This window comes from Choloepus didactylus, chromosome 8, assembly GCF_015220235.1.
Source record: "Choloepus didactylus isolate mChoDid1 chromosome 8, mChoDid1.pri, whole genome shotgun sequence".
Taxonomy (NCBI): domain Eukaryota; kingdom Metazoa; phylum Chordata; class Mammalia; order Pilosa; family Megalonychidae; genus Choloepus; species Choloepus didactylus.
This window is the reverse complement of record NC_051314.1, coordinates 111,222,055-111,245,335: the sequence shown is the minus strand read 5'-3', so window position 1 is coordinate 111,245,335 and position 23,281 is coordinate 111,222,055. Positions and strand designations below refer to the sequence as shown.

The following is a 23,281-nucleotide window of genomic DNA, read 5'->3' as shown; positions in this document are numbered from 1 at the left end:
AAAGTGATTTGCTTAGTTTATTCAGATGTCTTCTTCAAGTTTTGATCTGCATTTATAATAGAAAATCCCAAGCTAATGACCTCTGGGCAAGACCAAAAATATTTCTATTCAATTATCCATACATTTTGAAATTATTAACAAAAATCTGGGGGAATTTGAACCTTAAATGTTGTGCCGGTTTGAGTGTATTGTGTCCCCCAAATGCCATTATCTTTGTGGTCTTGTGTGGGGCAGAAGTTTTGGTGTTGGTTAGATTTCCTTGGAGTGTGCTCCCCACCCAGCTGTAAGTGATGATTTTGATGAGATGTTCCCATGGAGGCGTGGCCCCGCCGATTCGGGGTGGGCCTTGATCGGTGGAGCTATATAGACACCATTGGCCATCCTCCGGTGAAGGTACCCGATTGCTGAGTTGTTACCTTGGATGCTTTGTGGCCTTAAGACTGCTACTGTGTAGCGAAATAAACCCCCGTTTTATAAAAGCCTGTCCATCTCTGGTGTTTTACATTCTGCAGCATTAGCAAACTAGGACAAATGTCTTGAAAAGTTCAGTCTTTTGAGACAGAAAATTTTCTTATATACCCTTTCTTTAAATCCTTTCTCAAGCAAAAGGGGAAATCATCTACCCTATTATTAAAATGGCACAGATCAGTAAATGAACAGTAAATAACTTGTTGGGAAATATTTTTAAAGCAGTTTTATTGAGATAAAGTCACGTACCAAACAATCCATCTAAAGTGTACAATCCCTGTCTTCTAGTACATTCACAGAGTTCTGCATATATCACCACAATCAATTCTAGAACATTTTCACCCTGAAGACGGTTCACTATATTATACAGTCCGGCTTCATACTCTGGCTTTCCTTCTATTAGCATACACAAGCCTAAACTTTCCCTTTCAACCACAATTATACCCACATATCACTGTTAGTTACACTCACTGTAATGTGCTACCATCACCTCCATCCATTTTTGTTGGAAAATTCTGAGTTGATATATGTTACCAAAATAAAAAATTTATTTAAAAAATGAATTAAAAATCACTTTTACCTGTTGGAATTCGGATATCTATATTGGACAATGTTGCTAAACCACTGCCCCATGAAAAGTATCCATTTGTGACCTATAAAATAAAAATACAGAAATTAAATAAAATTATGCATAAAGGTGATATTAGAGAATAATTCCAATTAAAATAAATTTTTTAATGTGCTGAAAAACTTTCAATATAAGGTAGAGCACACAATGATTAGACTGTAATTAGTTATAAGAATTTAGTGATATAAATAAAAAATAAGAATGGAAGTGGAAGAAGATAAAAATTATGAAACTTTGGGATTATTGGATAATTTACATGTGATTATTTCTAAAAGCAATCATCCCAAATATTTCCAGTATAATCCTTCATTGATTATTTTCTCACTGTTAGGCAATTCTGAGACTCCTGTTGGTGTATGTATAAAATATAAATAACTGCGTGTTATTCTAACAAAATCACTCCTTAGCTAAGGAGGAGGGTTTTGTAATGAATGAGTTTCTTGAGCTATGTGGATTTCTCTCTATTCACTGATCTTAGAAGAAAAAATAAAGGGGAAAATAAAGCACAGAAGTTGTGGTATAACCTGAGCAACCAGGAAAGTTCACAAGATCCTCTAATTGTCCAAAGTAATTTATTTGATATAACAGGCTTCAAGTGGACTCAATAGTGTTAACAGTTACAAAACTGGGAAATGGAAGGAGATACAACAGAATCCTAGGGCTTGAAAGATGAGATAGAGGTAGATAAACAGGAAGAAGGGCACCTGAAAAAATCAGTGGAAACAAAAGTAAAGATACACCTTGTTCACAAATTAAGATTTTATTTCAAAACTACAAGTAATTAAATTTCTAAGAACATTATTGTTTGGGAGTTTTGTGGTATAGATTTGTGACATCTAAATTGTATCTAAATGTCACCCTAAAACATTCTTCATAAAATTCATAACTTAAAGAATAAAAATATCTGCTTGCAAAGCCTTGATTGTGTTTTTCCATGTGATTTTTCTATAGTATTTAAAATGTATGGCACAGCATTTACTCATATCCATTGCATAAATATGCATGAATTAGTCATGGAAGGAGGGTGGCTTGGAAGGGCCGAATTACTGGTTGCTTTGCAAATATTTGCTTAACACCTGTACCAGTTTGTATATATTATGTCCCCCAGAAAAAGCCATGTTCTTTGATGCAATCTTTTGGGGGCAGACATATCAGTGGGGATTAAGTTGGAACATTTGGATTAGGTTGTTTCCATGGAAATGCGCCCCACCCAACTGTAGGTGATAACTCTGATTGGATAATTTCCATGGAGGTGTGGTCCTATCCATTCAGCGTGGGCCTTGACTAGTTTATTGGAGCACTAGATAAGTTCAGACAGAAGGAGTGAGCTTGCTACAGCCAAGAGGGACACTTTGAAGAATGTACAGAAGCTGAGACAGTGGCTGCAGATGAGAGACAGTTTGAAGACGGTGTTGGAAGTAGACTCTTGCTCCAGAGAAGCCAAGAGAGGACAAACACGCCAAGAGCAACTAAGAGTGACATTTTTGAGGAACTCCAGCCTAGAGAGGAATGTCCTGGGAGAAAGCCATTTTGAAGCCAGAACCTTGAAGCAGAAGCCAGCCATGTGCCTTCCCAGCTAACAGAGGTTTTTCGGATGCCACTGGCCATCCTTCAGTGAAGATACCCAATTGTTGATGTCTTACCTCGGACACCTTATGGCCTTCAGACTGTAACTTTGTAACCAAATAAACCCCCTTTTTAAAAGCCAATCCATTTCTGGTGTTTTGCATTCCGGCAGCATTAGCAAACTAGAACACCACCCAGTCTGCATGAGGCACTGTGTTAGGATTGGTGTGGGCTACAAAGAAGGTATATTATGTCCTCCCTGCTCCCTAGGCGCTTGCCATCAGTTGAGTAACTAAACCATGAACACAAATAAGAACAATGCAAGACAGTATGGGCTAAGTAACAAATAGAGGAGACAGATAACATTAAGTGCAATAGCAATTCAGAAAGGAAATCATTTGTGTCAGGTATGAGTCAGAAGACTTCTTGGAAGAGGAAGCCTTTAAGCTAGTTTTAGAAAATATACTGAATTTCAATTAAGGAATTTTGAGTAAAGAATCAGAGTAAGAAAAGGCCAAGGACTAGAAAACTATAAATGATGTTGTGGGAAACGATGAACAGAGTTGGCTGGGGCAGAGTTTTACCATACTTTGGCTAAGCCTCTCTCAAAGAGATGATACAGCATCACAGACTGAGGGATGTTTTTTTCCTCTGAGACAGTAGGCAAGGAGCCAAGACGAGATGAAAATATCGATGAGTTTGAAAGGTTCAGCATGGAGTTGAGACTATTCCCACATGATGACCTCTAGGTGTGAACTGGGAACTTAGGTTATCTGCAGAAGAAGGACACTAAAGGAGAAATAAGAGCAGGTAGGGAAAGAGTGATGACATTTGAAAAGGTTATGGAAAATAACGCTGATGAGAGGCATATAAAAGGAATGCCAAGAACTACTGAGGGTCAGCTGAGGTTGGAGATAATAAATCCGTCACCATACAAACTGTACCATTGTATCATTTTCTCCAAAGCACTCAGCAGCCCGGTTATAGAAGTAGAAAAGGCACAGGGTTGGGTTGTTTACAAAGTTACTAATAAACTAGGAGAAAAGGAAGGTGCTCAAGCTAACGAAGTTTCAATGAGGTCACAGAAAAGTGATGCTGAAGGTGCATACCCGAGAAAGCTGGAGGGTCAGGGTTTTGTCATCAGTAACCAACTTTTTCATTAGACTTGAAGATTTCAGAGGGGGAGGAGTTTCGGGTGATGACTAAGAATGAAAACAAATGAAGTTGTAGGGATGGAGTGATGGAAGACTGAAGGATTTCCGGGCTGGGCTGCTAGACTGGCTGTGCACCTAGAAGTCGAAATCACATCCAAGGGTGGCACATTCTATGGTAGTAGAAAGGTAGACTAGGAAACAGGTACCAAAATGTTCAGTGAAGGTGGAGGAGTGATTATGAGGTCTTCTGACAACAGACATGAGAAAAAGTAAAAAATACCATGGCTGCACAAAAATGTGAGAGGGGAAAGACATAGTCTGAAAGCAGCAGGGAGAACTAGAAGAATGTAATGTCACCTCCCAATTTGGCACAACACATATCAAAGAAGGAACAACCTCCACTCAAGAGTAATGGAGATGTGCTTTTATTGATTGTAACAAATACACCATACCAATGTAAGGTGTAAATAACAGGGTGGTATATGGGAATCCTGTATTTTACACGATTGTTCTGTGAACCCACGATTTCTCTAATTAAAAAACAATACAAATGGAAGAGAGCTAAAGTTAATTTCTGTCTGCGATTTATACTTCCATTCCCTCCTGCCATTTACAAAAGAGTTTTACATCTCAACCCATCTGAATTAAAATACTGGCTTCCCTAACTAACTGTTTGACCTTGCCACCCAACAAATAAATAAGCAAGGAACTATGAAGTCAAAACAGAAGGAAAAATTCAGAGCCCCTGAAGCCCAGAGCCCCTGAGCCTCTTTTCCCCAAAAGACCAAAGCTAGCTAAAATACTTAGGAAAAACAACAAGGTTTGAAAACTTATTCTAAGAGATATCAACATTTATTATAAAGTTATAATAACTATGGAAGGAGATATTGGACAGACAAATAAACCAAAGAAAAACGCCTATGGAACTACTGGGGCTATTTAAAAAAGTGATGCCCAGGCCTCACACACACACACATATATTTTTTAAAAGCTTTCTAGGGGATTCTCATGTACAGCCAAGTTTGAGAACCACCACAGCACTTTAAAATTCGTATGTGATATGTCATTTTATCCATCAAATTAAGACTGCTAAAATGGCGTCTCCACTTTAAGATAGGAAAATCATGGCTCAGAGAGGTAAAATAATTGGCCAAAATGTCACACTTCAAATTAATAGCAGAGGTAGGGCTAGCATTAGCTTATTCCATTCAGTAACACCTTTTTTTCCAAATAGTAGGCACCTTTTATGGGGCAGGGATTGGGGCAGGCATCAAGGAGAGAGAGAATTAAATGTGGCTCATGGCTCTACACTCCACCCCACCAAGTCTCCCTCTGATTAGAATGGGCAGAGCAGTGTAAACTCAATAGCCTGAAGCAGCCAATGCAGCTAGTTTTCTAGAAGGGCTAGTTCCCAGCACTCAGGAGGCCTCCTTGTCCAGAGGCCCTTGACTGCTGAAGGCATCTGTCCCAGGCCCTGGGCAGCACTGTCCCTTCCCTGGGGCCTATCCCTGCCATCAATCCCCAGCAGGTGTTCCTGTGGTGTCCCACACATACCTGGGAAGGGTACAAAGACTGTTTGAAATTAGATCAGAGGCAATATTGGGAAGCTGGGTGAATGCATGCGACACTGGTCTAAGCCTTTACTGCTTGCAGACAATTACTGATCTGCTTTATTTCCTTAAGAATTGGATTTATAATATGGTGACCTCTATAAATCAATTTACTTGGTAGGGAAACATAAAAGTATCAGAAAAATACATTGGCTACTGCTAACGCAGGTTCAAAAGAAAGGCTTGTTCGCCAGCTATCAAAATGTACTGCTGTAGCAAAAACTGTGGTTGGGAGATAAGGAAGAACAGAGAATTATACACTCATCAGAATATTTTAAAAACATTATTAGGATTAATGATCACTGTAAAGAGATTTTTTGAGACACAATTTAGGACACTCTTCTCAGAACTTCACTATAATATAGTAACGTAAATGTTTCTATTCACGTAAGAATCCATGAAATAAAATAACCTTTATTGCAATATCCTCTGTCTCCACAGGACGTAGACGTCGTGTTGATTGCTCATAGCTGTCCAGGTGATATCTTCCAGGCTGCTTCCTGTTTATAGTTTTTGACTGTTGCATTCCAAGAGAAAAAGAACACAAGTTGAAGCATTACGGAAAAACAGGTTTTAACTCACGCTGCTACTTCTTAACTTGAATTCCAAGAAAAATGAAATATAAAAAGCGAATGTCATATTTTAATTATTTCAATGGCTTTTCCCCAAAAAAGAACAAGTAATAATGAAAAAATGTTAAACTATTATTTTAAACCTAATTCACAAGCCTCTAAAGAAAAATGAAAATATGAAGATGTGATACCTACAAATGAAGAAAGTTAAAGTACTGGGACCCAAGCTAGGTGGTGGATATTCTTTCTTCAGCGATATGGCTAAATTTACCCAGATAATAATAAAAAAAAATGTGTGTCATATAGAAAGGCAATCAGATTAACTCAGGTCAAGATAGAGTCCCCTGTGAGGCCATCACGCTTGTAAATATCCCAACAGAACATTACCGATCATCCTCTGAATCATGGGGATTTTCAATCTTCTAAACGGACATAAATCAGATTGAGCTACACATCACCCAGGATGTTTGGGGAGTGAGAAAGTATCAGGATTGAGGATGTTTTGCCCAAAAGTATGTATTTTTCATAAGGAGATTCATAAATATTATAGAATGATCTAGTCTATCTGAAATGTTACAGAGCTGTTCTTAGTGCAAGGACTAAAGCATCCTTTAAAAAGAGATGCCAGAGGAGGTTTGATAGTCTTGACATATTTAAAGGAAACCTGAGTTAGGTAATACCTAGAAATGTACTCATTCACTCATGTTGAGCTCTATTCCACATATGGCTAGAGAAAAGTTAGAAAATTTGCCTCTGTAAACCTCTAATTTAGAAAGAAAATCATAAGCTCAAAATTTGTTCTAAGAACCTAGTGAGCAAGCATTTCAACATAAATAATAATCTGCCTTAATTAACACTTTATAGAGCTTATGAAAGCTAAAAGGATTTCAGCACTGTGAAGCTTCTTTTTTTTTTTTTTTTTTTTTCTGCCTGGAATTAGCTTTTTTGAAAAACCCATTGAGTTTTACTATGGGAATTAGGAATGTACTGAAATTATCAGTAATTTAGATCTGAACAAGATATTGCTCTTCCAATTTCCATCATTTGGTGTATCAACACAATATCAAACTATCAAATAGTTCATTGCTAGGCTACAAGCAAATAAATACACAGATTAAAAAGCCACTGAGATTTAAAGTAAAGCACTAGCAGCTGTTTCTGTCACATAGGTTATACTCGATACATTTTAACTAAAAGACAAAGGAGAGAGACTTCAGTTTTGTTTATTTCCCACAGCCCTCACAGATGACTCTGAAAGTGCATTCCATGAGATGTTTTAGAAAACCACTAACCTTTAAGATAAGTGTGTTTTCCTCACAAAACAGTTCTATATCTATAGTAAGATTCACTGTCTTCTAAAGTCCTTAATTCCATAGTAGTATTCCCCTAGAGGTCCAAAAGGAATGACTTCATACTCCACAAAATTAAGGAGAGGGTGGGAAGAGGAGATGTGTTGACAGAGATTTGAGTCGAAGTTCCACAGATGTAATTTGAAGAGACTTTGGCTCTAGGATGTCACTAATTCTCCATGGAGATTCTATAGCCAAAACCACTTAACTCTAAGCTTTTACAGAATACACAGCATCTCAAGCTCTCTCAAGAAGGAGTTTCCGTTAGTGTTCTTTTAAAACACACAGCTTTTTTCACTCTGTTTTAAAGTTTGTCTTTTTGTAGTCTGGCCTATCAGCAGTGATGAATGGCACCAGAGGTACAGTCTGGTTTCAATAACCCTAAGATATCGGATGCTTTTGAAAAGGGGATTCTTTTTTCCTTGCAAAAACCTTTTCTCTGTTGAATTTTTCTTCTATCCCTCATCTAATACAAAAGATTCTTCAAATTTCCCTAACTCCACGAACATGACCTCCTACATCTTTCTCTGCCCATTCACACATCTTGGAAAGATGACCTAATAAGCTCTTTGGTAGTTTTGGATCATCCAAAGTATGATGAGGCTGGTTCTAACGAAACACTTGACTTTCCTGCTGTCTAAATGTGCAGATACTCTAATGTATTGTGTCCATGTCCAGACAACAGAAAAGCATTTTGAGGCAAGGTTATTACAGTGTTTATAAGCATGGGAGATAGTACCTTCTCAGACAAAATCACACCTGCTCAATAAAACAACTTAGCAGAAAATAAAATAAATAAAAAACCATAAAAGCAGAAGAGAACAGTATTCCGCCATATGTATATATACCATTTTGTTTATTCAGCAGTAAGAAGGAATTAGGTCCTGAAGCATGCAACAACATGGATGAACCTGACAACATAATGCTGAGTGAAACATCAGGCACAAAAGGACAGCTATTGTATGATTTCACTAATATTAACTAACTAGAATACGTAAACTCACAGTCATAAAACTTAGAATATAGGTTACCTAGAGACTGACAGTAGCCAGGGAATGGGGAGAGTTGCCTAACATGTACAGAATTTTTAATGAGGTTGAACTTAAATGTTTGGAAACGGATAATGAGATGTAATTTGAAGAGACGTTGGCTATAGGATGTCACTAATTCTCCATGGAGATTCTACAGCCAAAATTGTTGAGATTATTAAGTAACAGTGCTGGATTCTAGGTGAACTTGGTTGAAAGGGATTGTTTAAGAATCATGTATGTCACTGATTAACACTACAAATATAAATAAGTTCTTGCATGAACTAGTACAAATGTATGACATTTGTACAAAGAGTTAATAATAGAGTAGCATATGGTGAAGAATTACCTACTGCAAGTCACAGACTACAGTAAACAGTAATATTTTAATATTCTTTCATCAACAGTAACAGGTGTAGCACACTAATACTAGGGGTCAATAATAGGGGTAGACAGGGTATTGGGGTTTTCTTTTTTATGTCTATCTTATTTTTCTTCCTTGAGCAATGAAAATGGTCTAAAATTGAGTATGATGATTGTGCAACCAAGTGATGATACTGTGAGACACTGTATACTTTGGATGGATTATATGGTATGTGAGTATTTCTCAATAAAATTTGCGGTTTAAAATTTTTTTAAAAAAGCAGAAGAAAACAGTAAATATAGCCAAATGCTCATCTTAACTATTTTAGCAGTTTTAAAACTGCTAAAATTCACATCATGTTTAAACATGATGTAAATAAAAATTTACTATAGGTTGACTCCCTCAAAGATTTCCTGAGGCCCAATCCATTCCAGTCAGATTACCTATATGTTTTTGTTTGGTCCACATAAAGGGTAAAATAAATTCATATTTTTCAATGATACTGATATGGATAACTAATATTAGCTTATAGCTTATTTTGGAATAACATTTTTCTACTTTACTGTTATGAAATATACATATTAATTTTAAAGACTTTCTTCAGAATTTTTGAGAAAGTGGATTATAATCCAGTCTCGAATTAAAATATCAAGTAAAGGCTGATGACTCCTAAATGTTTATCTCCAACACTGACTCCTACTTTCTTGGATGTCAAATAAATATCTCAAAATTATCAAGAGTAAAATATACCTCTTGAGTCTACCTCAACACCAGCCTGCTCATTTCTCAGCCTCCTGATTTCCATTAATGATCTGTCATCTACCCAACAATGAAGTCAATAATGTAGAATTCAGCCTTGAATCCTCTTTCTCCTTCACCCCCTACATCCAATATCAGCAAGTCTTGACCAGCTCAGCCTCAACAATGTATACGGAATTTGATCACTTCTCTCCACATCCACTACAACTGAAATGAAAACTCCTCTTAACCACCATTATTTCTTGCCTACATCATTACAATGACCTCTTTACTGATCTGATTCCACTCTTGCCCCCAGACTTCTCTCCACCTAGTAGCCAGAGTGATATTTTAAAAATATGAACAAAATTATATTAGTTTCTACTTTAAAACCCTCTGCTGATTTCCTATTGCATGTGAATACTATCTAAACTCTTTCCATGTTCTACAAGACCCTTGGTCATTGTCCTTTCCTTGTTACCGCTCTTCACTGGACCCCAACCACAGTGCCCCCAGTTGCTTGAACACACCAAATTAACTCCCACCTCAGGGCCTTGCATTTGCTAGCTCCTCTGCCTAGAATCTCTTTTCCAGATCTCTGCAAGGAAGGTCCCTGCTCTTCCTTTGGGTCTCAGCTCGTTAAATGCCAACTCTTCAGAGAGGCCTTCTGGAAAATGACCACCCTGCTTCGAGCACCCCAGTCCCTCTTTAATCCCCTGATTTATTTTCATCACTAACAAAAATTATTTCATTTGTTGACTTGTTTGTCATCTGATCCCTGCCTCTGTAAGCTCTGTGAGAAAGGATCTTGCCTGCCTTGTTCACAGCTACATCCCACAAAGTACAGGACAGTCTACAAGTCTGGAAACCCAGACAAATACATAATAAATGGCTTACTGATATAACATTCAATACATGACAAAAGAATATTCACTATGTTTCCAGGCTTTATGTAGATACTGCGTAAATATTTGTGACATGGATGAATAAATAGGTTCAAGAGTTACAAAACACACTTAATTTCAGCTATGGCACTCACTAATCTTATGCCCTTATTTATGTTACACAACCTGCAAACTTAATATATTCATCTGGAAAATTAAAATATTAGGTAATAAAATGGAAAAGTCATAATGCATCAGAAAGCAGTTTTAAACCATCAATTACAATATAGCTAAAAGGTATTATAAGAATATGCTATGAGAGTAGTAATCTATTTCGTATTATTTTTGTAGTAAGCTTGGATTAAATAACCTCTCAATTTCCTTTTGAATCGAATGTATGCTGTCTTTCTTGGGATGATCCTTTCATTTTTGTACATTTGTTTATTGATTTTAGACTTGTAAGGCTTGTTGTATAAGTAAGTGGTAATTTTTCTTTATATACAGTAAAAAATAATAGCTTACAATTTTCCTGATTGCACCCATAATGAACCATCCATTCTGTTGGGGTGGTTTCCATTTAAAGCTTACATAACAAGAAAAGTACTTACAACTCCTGTGTGTTTTTTACAGGATTCAAAAGGAAGAGAACCTTCCCCAGTTCGCCAGCTGTCATCACCAATCTCATCACTCAAGAGAAACTCATTCAGCTTTTGAACACTGCAAAAAGCAAACACACACAAATAAGTGTTAAAAAGAAAACCACCATTTACAAAGTTCTATTAAAATAAACTTAATTTTATTCCCCACTCATTATCATGTTCAGTGAACTGCCTCTGAGTCATTTCTAAAGACCAACTGGGAATTCAGTGAGAACAACCAAATGTCCTTAACTGCTTGGGACTGAGGAATCCTTGGGGCATGGAACTTTTGGTGCTACAACCAGAAAAGTCCCAGCAACCACAGTGAGCTGGTCACCCTAAATTCATTTGACCTAACTGCAAATTTTTTTTACAACTGTATTCTTTGTCAGAGACAGTAAAGTTGGAGAGGAAGTTGGAACAGGTTGGGTAAAAATGACAATATCAATGAGGGAGGTAATCTTATTCCAATTTTACAAATTTGCAAAATGAGGAGAAGCAAGGTACAGAGAGGTTAAGTAACCTGCCAAAAACCACTTAGTATATAAATCACAGATCTGGGATTAAAACCCAGCTGTCTGACCAGAGTTCAGGTGGTACTTGCTTAAGTACTCTCCTCGCGTAAGTACTATATATGACAAACACATATTTTCTGAACCTGGTAAGGAGACATTCACTAGAGTTTTATTACTCAACATGTCGTTCAAGCACCAGATGCATCAGCATCACCTGACAGTTTATTAGAAATGGAGATTCTCAGTCCCCATCCCAGACCACTGAGTCAAAATGTGCATTTCAACAAGATTCACATTAAAGTTTGATGCTTTAGTGGTTCCTAAGCACTTTAAAGTTTGAGAAGCCCTGTTCTAGAAGAACGGTTTGCAATCATTTTCTACCGTGGACTCCTTACATTAGGCAAAAGAAACTTAGGCCCACTTACCCCTCCCATTCTAATTTTCTCCAACCAGTATCACAGGTTCAAAAGCAAAGCTAAAGGAAAAATATGAACAACGTCTCCAGGAACTTAAAGACAAAATGAAATACAAGAATGTATGTGTCATGGGTGTTCCAGAAGGAGAAGAGAAAGGAAAAAGGGCAGGAGCAATAATAGAGGAAATAATCAATGACACTTTCCTATCTCTTATGAAAGACATAAAATTATGGATCCAAGAAGCGCAGCATACCCCAAACAGAATAGATTCAAATAGGCCTATGCCAAGACACTTAATAATCAGATTATCAAATGTCAAAGATAAAGAGAGAATCCTGAAAGCAGCAAGAGAAAAGCAATCCATCACATACAAAGGAAGCTTGATAAGACTATGTGCAGATTTCTCAATAGAAACCATGGAGGCAAGAAGGAAGCGGGGTGATATATTCAAGATACTTAAAGAGGAAAACTACCAACCAAGAATCCTATATCTGGCAAAACTGTCCTTCAAATATGAGGGAGCGCTTAAAATATTCTCTGACAGACAATGACAGAGTTTGTGAACAAGATACCTGCACTACAGGAAATACTAAAGGGAGCACTACAGACAGATAGGAAAAGACAGGATAAGAGGTTTGGAACACAATTTTGGGAGATAGTAGCACAGCAATGTAAGTACACTGAAGAAAGATGACTGTGAGTATGGTTGAAAGAGGAAGGGTAGGAGCATGTGGGACACCAGAGGTAAGAGGAAAGATAAAGACTGGGACTGTGTAACTCCATGAAACCTAGGGTGCTCGACGATTCTGATAAAAGGTACAAATATGTTTTTACATGAGGTAGAAGAAATGAATGTCAACACTGCAAGGTGTTAAAAATGGGGCGGGATTGGGGGAAAATACAATCAATGCAAACTGAGACTATAGTTAACAGAAACATTGTATTATGCTTCCTTTAAAATAACATAGGCAATATATCAAAGCTAAATGCATATGGGGTGGGGGGACATAGGGGAAGGGTACAGGACTCCTGGCGATGTTGTCATCTGACTCTTTATTCTACTTTAGTTTAATGCTGTCTTTCCTTTTGTTGCTTCCTAGATGTCATTTCTCTCTCTGTCTCTCTCTCTCTCTCTCTCTCTCTCTCTCTCTCTCTCTCTCTCTCTCTTTCTCCTGTCTCTCTGCTTTCTTGACTCTTCCTCCTCCTTTGTGGAAGAAATGGAGATGTCCTTATACAGACAGTGGCAACGGTGGTGAATATATAAATACGTGACTATACAGGTAACCATCAATTGTTTACTTAGGATGGAATGTATGGTGTGTGCACAAAACCGTCTTAAAAAAATGGGTTGACAGAAACCTTGAGGGCACTATATTGAGTGAAATAAGACAGACACATAAGGACAAATATTGCAAGGTCTCACTGACATGAACTAATTATATTATGTAAACTCATAGACATGTAATGTTAGTTATTAGGATATAGAACAAGGCTAAAGAATGGGGAGCGATTGCTTATTATGAGCAGAATGTTCAACTAGGGTGAACTTAAATGTTTGGAAATGGACAGAGGTGATGATAGCACATTGTAAGAATAACTAAGAGTGCTGAATGGTGTGTGAAGGTGGTGGAAAGGGGAAGCTCAGAGTCATGTATGTCACCAGAAGGAAAGCTGGATGTTAGAAGACGGGAATGTATAAAACAGTGAATCTTGTAGTGGACAATGTCCATGACTAAATATACAAATATTAGAAATCTCTTCCTGAACAAGAACAAATGTATGACACTATAACTATAAGTTAATAATAGAGGAGCATATATGAAAAATATATATACCTATTGCAAACTATATACCACAGTTAGTAGTATTTTAACTTTCTTTCATCAACAGTAACAAATGTACTATATCAATACTACGAATCAATAATGGAGGGGCGGTGGTTAGGGTATGGGAGGATTTGAGTTTCCTTTTTTTGGGTGTCTTTATTTTCTGGAGTAATGAAAATGTTATAAAAATTGAAAAAAAATTAACTATGATGATGGATGTACAGCTGTATGATGGTACTATGGGCAATTGATTGTACATTTTGGATCTGTAGATAATTGTATGGTATGTAAACAATCTCAATTAAAAAAAAGCAAAGCTAAACAAATAAAACAATAGCATGATTTGAAAACTGCTTCCTATAAATAAAAATAATACACCAAAGAAAAGTTCCTTGAAGTTGTAGGGGAAAATAAATGTGCCTATTAGCATGCTAGGATGATGACAGTGGACAAATTAGCTTGGTAGATGTGGCATCATCTACAGGGGAAGTAACACCTTTGATAGGGAACTATAAACTGTATGTTCAAAATTAAAGATAATATTTAAATTTCATGTGTGCTTGTAGTCAAGTTAAGTGCCTCCAGATAGGTCTACACGGTTTGTTTTGTGTGTGTGTGTGTGTGTGTGACAGACTAATCAAATGAAGAAACTGCATGCCCCAGAAACTGCTTCCCTTCATCAGAAACATAAAAGTAGACAGAATCCATTAGGGCAGTCTGATTATTAGCTTCCAAGTTGCACTTTCAGGGAACTAGAAGAGATCACTATTTAAGGACTTTGGTTTGGACACTCCCTGTGGGTCTTTGTCAGTAAAGCCTGACTGTATAGACTTGAAAGAAAGGGTTAGAAATGCCTCATGAAATGGCATTTTACTCATCTTAAACAGTCATTAACCCCTCTTTACATCTATAGATTTTAATTGTTATTCTGTTCTTGTATTTTGAAGAGATTTGATTTTAAGGAGCACATCTTTATAACCAAGGAACTACGTTTTAAACAATCTTGTCTTTGCACACAAGGCGATGTGCAGGAACCAGGCCCATTTGCCTTTGTAACTCAAAGTCTAGCAGCACCTGGTACACAATGCTCAATGAACGTCTGCTGAATAAATCAAGGAAGGAATAAACCAATGATGCAGACATTTAAGTAAAGTCTGTTGGTTCGATTCTCCTTTTCACTTTTCTAGTATATACACAAATCTTACTGAAGCTTTTATGGGAGGTGAGTGAGTCCTATTCTCCCCGAACATCAGGAAGCAGTGCTCCTGGCATAATTTTGGGGTGCGGGCTTTTCTCCCCTTCATGAAACCTTTGGAACTCCAATTACAATGAACACCAGTGGACCCCAAAACACTAACTCTTCTCTGAGCCTTCCCCTTCCCTTTCATTACCCTCCCCTGCTCCCAATCATTGTAGGCTCTCTGGCTAAGGAACCCTCCTTGAACCACTATTTTGTTATTTGGTTACTGCTGATTCCATGCCCATCTCTACCACTAGACAGAACTTCTTAAACGCAAATATTTTCATCTTCAGAATCCAATCCAATGACTAAAATATCACATAGTAATTCCACAATAAAATGCCTGATAAATGAATAAATACATATTACTAAAAGCATTTCTTGTACATATGAAGTCCTTTCAGAAATCACAGAGGTAAAACAGTTAAAGTAGAAAATGCACAATTCCTGACCAGGTTGAAGCAATTTCCATTACACTATCATGGTCATATTTTTAAAATGTAAATCTATTCATGTAACAATCCTCTACCTGAAATAATAAATGGTATCCCTTTGTCTGTCACATCCTAAGCATCATTAACAAGCTCATCAGGATTTTACTCTCCAGCATCATCCCTGAAACTCTCCACAACAGAACCTTGTCTCCAGTATACTCGACGACTTTTAGTTGCCTGATGTCTCACATACTTACTCCTCCCTTTCCCATATATTGCTCCCTCTGCTAGAATGTTTCTGTTTTTCTTCAACTGGCCAAATTCTACCAATTTTTTAGTGTTCTATAAAGAAACCACCACCTCCTTTAAACTTTCACTGACAGGCTGTCTCCCTTCTCTCTCAGTAAGTTTCAAAGAGCCTCACCTCTGGGCCCATGGCATTCTGAGTATAGCTCTGTAAGAGCACAAAAAAACAGGCTATAATGAGTTTCCCTTCCCTGGGTCTCCAATGAGACTGTGGACTCCTGGCAGATTTCCCCTGCCTTTCATCTCTACAATCCCTAATGCCTAACGATGTGCCTGAAGTGTTAATAAATGAACGCAGACCGGCAGAGGACTTCTCTCTGAGGCATGGGATGGCAATTAGTAAAATGGTGGAAAATTAGTAAAATAGGGATTTGTAAAATGCTAAAAATATTTAGGCAACATGCTGGCTACTTTTAATGTATTCTCACAACCACCAAAAGAAGGAGGTATTATTGTGCTAATATGACAAGGAGGAAATTGAACTATAGAAAGGCTAAGAAAAGTGCTAAAGATCAACAATGAGAATCTCACAGCAATGCCAGAATTTGAAAGCAGGTATATTTGATAGCAACCAATTTGCTATCCTGCCTCCACCATCTTCCTAGTTCAGTATTTTACTAATTTTTCATTTGTTTAGATAATTCACAAAAATATTTAAGGTTTTAGTTACACGTATTATTTTTTTCACTTCTCAAATTTCACCTTGAGTGTTTAAACACAGCTTGAGAAACTTGGAGAGGTGCTATATTAAATGGGAATAACTGATTTTGTTACTGGCAGCTACATGTTTTTCTTACAGAAATTTTGTAAACTGAAATACTGGGACTAGGCCAAAATGTAAGCATGCTCTATGATAAATTTCAGTAAAAAAATTTTTTTTAATTGAAGGTAAATGTAGTAGATCAGCAAAGCATACATTTCTTTGAGAGGTTCATGAGAGAAAGGACACAAATTAATTTTCCAACAAAGCAAAGGATTTGTATTTCCCTTTTTCCCTTGGCAAATCACAACTTTGGACACAGATATTGCATTATACATCAAATATCAGAAAACCTAAACTCAAGTTATTTATAAAGGATACAACGTATCAACTGCAGATTATCCTTAGGTTCTCCTTCAGAAAAGCAAAACACATAAATTATTTCCTTACGAATAAAGCAAAGTGCAGAAATATGGCAAGCATCCTGAAAAATCACTCTTACTTCAAATATTTTAATAATTTAGATAATAGGAACATTTTCTTCAATTCTTCACTCTACTTTGCAAATGTAGACTGGATTACTTCAACATAAAATGTTCAAAAATCTCAAATGGTGCAGGGCGCTGGGGTAGGAGGAGAAAACCTGCATCTCTCCTCCATTCCACTCTGTGTACCTACTGAGAGCTCCATGATGAGAACTTTTACTCACATTTTAAAAAGGAAGCAAAGAATGTTCCTATAGCAGAGAATTTTGCATGGCACTGGATTCTCCTCTGGTAGAAAAGATTCTGAGTCTCTTACATGCACATATAACGGGAGTTTGGGAATACGCCCTACCCCATTCTAACCCACCAAACTTCTGAATGTACCGAAAAATGCAGCAAAGAACTTATGACTTCCACAGCCCTGAGGAGGAGGTTTCAAAATCAGCTGACCAAGGTCCCCGATTATAAACAGGCTGCTCAACTGGTTTCAGGCCAACTGGCATCCGAGACCGATCACGGATTCCACACAGAAGAAAACGCCGAGTCCAGTCCACAGTGAGAAACTGCTCATCTGGGATCCCAGAACCAGCACACAAGCGGTTGACCAACCATCTCTCTAAGACCCACAGATCAACCACGGAAACTCATTTTAGCAAAGCAAGTTTTTATAAGCAGATTCTGTATGGCCTACGGCTTGGGAAATTGGGATCAGAGCCCTGAAAACAGACTGGTCTTTATCAAACTGGCAAAAGCCTTTTCCCTGGGATGTACGGAAGGAGAGTGCTATGCAGAAACATAAAGGGAATTTTATCCACTCACTATAGCAGAATTAAATACTATGGATTTGGGTGACAACCATGGATGTTATAATTTTTTTTCAACTTTTAAAGCTCTTTTGATGCTTGATCACCTCCTGCCTGCAAAGGAATTCTCCTTTATAAGTCATCAACTGCTTTCCATTTCCATTTGTAGCACAAAGTCAAATTCCAATTAAAAGTGCAACCATGAGAGACACTGCTGTCAAATGGAGAAAATGAAAATGAGGACCAAACTAGGAGGCTCTGGACATTTATTAATTTTATTGTTTAAAGTAGCTTCTCTTCCACAGCACTGCCTAACTGGGAAGACGTGCTACAAAAGTCAGTTAGTAAACGGTACATTTTTCAGAAGGCCAGAGGGCCTGAGCTTTAAACTCTGCTCCAGAATTGGTTATTAATGACACATCTTAAAGAATAGGATTGAAACCATGTTATAGTATCATATTCTATCAGAACTTTATAATAAGATAATTTATATGTACTTTAATGCTATTTGGTTTTAAGCTATTGTTAAGCCAATATAAATTATTGCCTAAAGTTGGAGATTCAGGTGTTCTGAATATCTGCATTGCTGTCAATGGAAAAACCATACTTCAAATTTTAAACCGATTTTCCAATTTTCCTTCAGTATTGGTATTCCTTTCAAGGATTACATTTCATTATAAATATAATATTGACTGCTTATGCAAAAAGGGAGGTTTTATTAGATCTTGCGGCAAAAAACAAAATACCACTGTAAGACTGTCTTGTTTTATAATAGAGTATAACATTCTGCAGACAATGGTATATACAATACAGAATAATGTAGTTTAGTACCTATTTATTTATATAATACAAGCAGAAACTGTGGGGAAACAGTCATCCCCTTAGCACTTCTCTTTTACTCTTGTGGGTAACTGTAAGTCTGAGACAAAATTCACACTGGTTGGAAACACTATAGAAGCATATTTTAAATGAGCAAAATACTGGGTGGTTTTGTAAGTCTTCCCATTTTCAGAGAATATAAACCTGGGTGTGTTTTTTTTTTGCCAGATTAAAACTAAAATTAAAATAGGAATGTGTGTTGATGTGAATACTCTCTGTTACTGTTGGTGCAAGTATACATTAGCACAGATTCCGTGGAAAACATTATGACCATATTCATAAAAATTTCTAAAAAATACTAGAATTTGATCTGTCACAGTGGAAAGCAATATGTCATATTCATCAAGGACCTTAAAGGTGGTATATACCTTTTTGGTTAACAGTACACGATCACCTTGTATCCCTGTTAAAAATTTCTAAACAAGCATAAAATGTAGTCAATTTTGGAATGCCCTCACTCACTTTCTCTTAAGAGAAATTGAAATCAACTAGCCTGTGAGATGAGTCCATGAAATGGGATCTCTCTTTCTCCTTATAGATATTAGAGGAGCAGTGTTATTTACATCTCTTCTGAAACTGAGCTTTGGTGATGTATCTTGATTAATTAATATCCAATAAAGAAAATGACATCAGTTGAGAAAGAAAAAAACTTTATAGTAAGTTTCTTATTATATCACATTATTAGAACTAATCTATTTTACGAAAATAATCAGAGAAAAGTTCAAAGAAACAAAGAGATGTTTACCTTAATGTCATTTATGTTAGTGGGTGTGTCAGTTTGAATGTATTGTGGCCCCCAAAACGCCATTATCTTTGATGCAATCTTGTGTGGGCAGACATATTAGTGTTGATTAGATTGTAATTCTTTGAGTGTTTCCACAGAGATGCAACCCACCCAACTGTAGGAGATAACTCTGATTGGATAATTTCCATGGAGGTGTGGCCCCGCCCATTCAGCGTGGGCCTTGATTAGTTTACTAGAGCACTATATAAGCTCAGACAGAATCAATGAGCTTGCTATAGCCAAGAGGGACACTTTGAAGAATGCACAGGAGCTGACAGAGGAGCTGCAGATGAGAGACAGCTTGAAGATGGCCCTTGAAAGCAGACTTTTGTTCTGGAGAAGCTAAGAGAGGAAAAATGCCCCAAGAGCAACTGAGAGTGACATTTTTTGAGGAACTGCAGCCTAGAGAGGAACATCCTGTGAGAAAGCCATTTTGAAACCAGAACTTGGAGCAGACGCCAGCCACGTGCCTTCCCAGTTAAGAGAGGTTTTCCGGGTGCCAGTGGCCTTTCTCCAGTGAAGGTACTCTTTGTTGATGGACGCTTTATGGCCTTAAGACTGTAACCGTGTAACCAAATAAACCCCCTTTTATAAAAGCCAATCCATTTCTGGTGTTTTGCATCCTGGCAGCATTAGCAAACTAGAACAGTGGGAAAATAGAAACATTCTAAATGTCCAACAAAAAGCATATCATTAAATAAATTAGAGTACTTCCAAACAATGGAATATCGCAAAATCTTTAACAATCATGTATTATAAGATTTTAATGACAGAAAAATGGCAAAAATAAGTGAAACTGAGTCAAAAGTTTTCTTTTTAAAATAATCACTTTGTGTGTGAAGTAAATAAAAAACTGAAAAAATACCATACCAGAATTTTTAACAATTGTTATCTCTGCACCATTCTTTTTATACTCTTCCAAATTTACTACTGTGAGCACATATTCTTTCTATAACCAAGCAAGGAATTCCAGACACTTCATTGCATACCTTATGATGGCTTTGACTGCAAATCTGACCACTGTAGAGAGCAGGAACAGCGGCGTGACCAGGATATGAAAGAGGGACAGTGAAGCAAAGGCCTCTGCAGGTTTTAGATTGTTCCCACTGGCATATGCATGGGTCACAAACGTCTGTGCAAAGAAAGCATTTCTTTAGAGAAACTGACAAAAGCTTCACAAATGCTGACATTTACTTTTACAAGCCTAACATTCTGCTATGCTAGTATGCCCAATAAAACTAGGAAAACAATTCATCCAAATTACTCTCTAAGTAAACAATACCCGTTCTTAATGGTTTACATGTCATCCTAACAGTAAATTTGTAAGAAGGGCAGGATAGATTCAATTTACAGATTAGGAAAGCAATTTCTATAAAATTACTGGATAGGGGGATTAACTGGAAGGAGAATCCAGTGTTCCTACCAACCAGTCAGACTCTTTCCAAACAATACTAAATTTTCCAAAAGCACATGGATCTTTACTACAACTGTCTACACTCGTGTCCAATGAAGACTTATTCATATTGCTAAAAATAATACTAGTTGCTGGGTTTGTCATTTTGGTGTGAAATGTAATGTGATCATATAACATATTCTGGTTGCTGATCCAGCACCACCCTGCTTTAAGAATGATTGATCATTGAGATTAGAAGAGTGGTTCTCAAACACTGCTAATTTGGCTCCCCAGGGAACATGTGGCAATGTCTGGAGATATTTTTGACCGTCATGACTGAGGGTGCTACTAGCAATCCTACAAGTAAAAGCCAGGGATGCTGTGTAATATCCTAATGCACAGGACATCCCCCCTACAACTAGTTAATAGTACATTATGAAAATGTTCTTTCATGGATTGTAACAAATGAACCATACTAATGCAAGGTGTTAATAATATGGTAGTATATGCGGAATTCTGTATTTTATATTTTATGAGGGAGGGAAGGAGGGAGGGAGGGAGGAAGGAAGAAAAGATATGGTTCAAAATGTCCATAGTGCTGTGGTTAAGAAACACTGGGTTTCAGCAGCCTTGATTCTTGAAGACGCTTGCATAACTATGTAGCTTACACAGTGTGACTGTGTGACTGTGAAAACCCTGTAGCTCACACTTCCTTTATCCAGTGTATGGATAGATGAGTAGCAAAATGAGGATAAAAACTAAATGGGGTAGGATGGGGGAGTGGAATGCTTTGGGTGTTCTTTTTCGCTTTTATTTTTATTCTCATTTTTATTCTTTTTGGAGTAAGGAAAATGTTCAAAAATTTGAATGGGGTGATGAATGCAAAAATTATGTGATGGTACTGTGAGCAGCTGATTGTACACCATGGATGATCATATGGTACGTGAATATATCTCAATAAACCTGAATTTTTTAAAAAAAAGGATTTGTAAAAAAAAAAAAAAAACAAAAAACTGGGTTAGAACTACTGTGATGGAGACTGCAAGGAGGAAAGTGGCAGAGGTGGCCTAATGTGTATGACCACCCACACTTTCGTGTTCATAAATCATTCATAAACACTGACTTGGCTCCATTTCTAAAAGCAAGAAAAAGTTTCTTACAGCAAGAACAGCTGCTATGGGAATTGCTGCATTCATGAAGACTGTGGAAAGAAATCAAATATGTTAGTTCCACTGAACTGTGAAAACATTTTCAGTAACTTTAATTCATCATCTATTATTACTTTAACTTTCCGTGGAGACAGAACGGACCATGTGAGTTAAATAGCATTTATCTAGAGTCCACAAACATTTCCCAGTTGGTGTTTCCTCGTCCATAGTCATATGAATGCCTACATGTTACTCGTAACCAGAAAATGTTTTTCTTTATTGAAAAATTGTTTTTTCTCATGAAATATTACAAACAACAAAATTCAGATAAAGTAACCATTTAATGATGCAAATTATTAGAACCATAACAAGTGAGCACTCTCAAGTGGTTTTCATGTTTACAGTCTATAGTCTGAATGTTTGGTCCATTCAGCTAACTTCAGATGAAAATTGGGTTACTGGGTTATTACACAGATTAAAAACATGAAGCTGACATAATGGAAAGTTCTCTTTCCAACAATGATATTAATTTTCACTTATAGACCTTTCACTTACTAAAATAACTCCATATCCTAGGCCCTCTACTTGTTTAGATACTTCTCCAGGAATATATTTCACTATAATTTGATGAGCATGACATGCATAACTGAAACAAAGAAAACTCACATTTTAGGCTACAATACTAGCATTTGGAAGTCATAATAAAAAGAAAAAGCCAAGTTGATGGTTTGTAGTTACATTTTTCATAAAACCACAGAATGTTATAGACTAAGGGCCCAAATGATTACGTGAATTGTTGGTAACAGAGCAAGGAAACAATGGAGCGAGTGCTAGAACCTGGTTTTCGTGACACTCAGAGGGCTCCATCCAAAAATCGTCATCTGTTCTTGTGAACGATCCCTACCACTGCACACAGAGCGCAATGACATTATGCTTTTGCAGGTCCAGATGGGACTTAAATTACCAAATTCAAATTCTTTTACGGTACTGGGAATCCAAACACTGATCTGAGCTTCATAACAGCACAGATAAAAAGCTGCACTCCTGCCTCAGTCTTCATTCTCTGGCCATCATCACCATATTTTCTAAGTTTATTTTTTTTTCCCCCCTCAATATTATTTATTATTCATTTCCTATTCTGCATCCTCAGGTAGGCAATCTCCTCTTGATGAGAAAGAATGAGGACAACACTGTATTTTATCTTTTAAAAAAATCCTATAGCAGTCTGTATGCCAGGCACGGTAGCAGGTACTCTTACTATCTCATTATAAAGATGAGACTGAGAAGCTCATGGCCACACAAGTGGGATTCCAACCCGGGCAGTCTGGCTCCTCTGTGCTCTCTGCCACTTTG

At 37.2% G+C, this 23,281-nt stretch overlaps 1 protein-coding gene across 7 annotated transcripts in view; it reads right to left on the bottom strand.

Annotated features, from left to right (window-relative positions):
* Positions 1-23,281, bottom strand: part of ABCC9 (ATP binding cassette subfamily C member 9) — a 164,455-nt gene that overhangs the window by 80,726 nt on the left and 60,448 nt on the right. For all 7 annotated transcript variants that reach the window (XM_037845658.1, XM_037845659.1, XM_037845657.1 and 4 more), the window contains 5 exons: positions 21,941-21,981; positions 20,377-20,519; positions 10,970-11,078; positions 5,839-5,943; positions 1,049-1,121 (listed from right to left, as the gene is read on the bottom strand). In XM_037845658.1, coding sequence (XP_037701586.1) covers positions 1,049-1,121; positions 5,839-5,943; positions 10,970-11,078; positions 20,377-20,519; positions 21,941-21,981 — 471 coding nt within the window. The remainder of the gene's footprint in view (positions 1-1,048; positions 1,122-5,838; positions 5,944-10,969; positions 11,079-20,376; positions 20,520-21,940; positions 21,982-23,281) is intronic.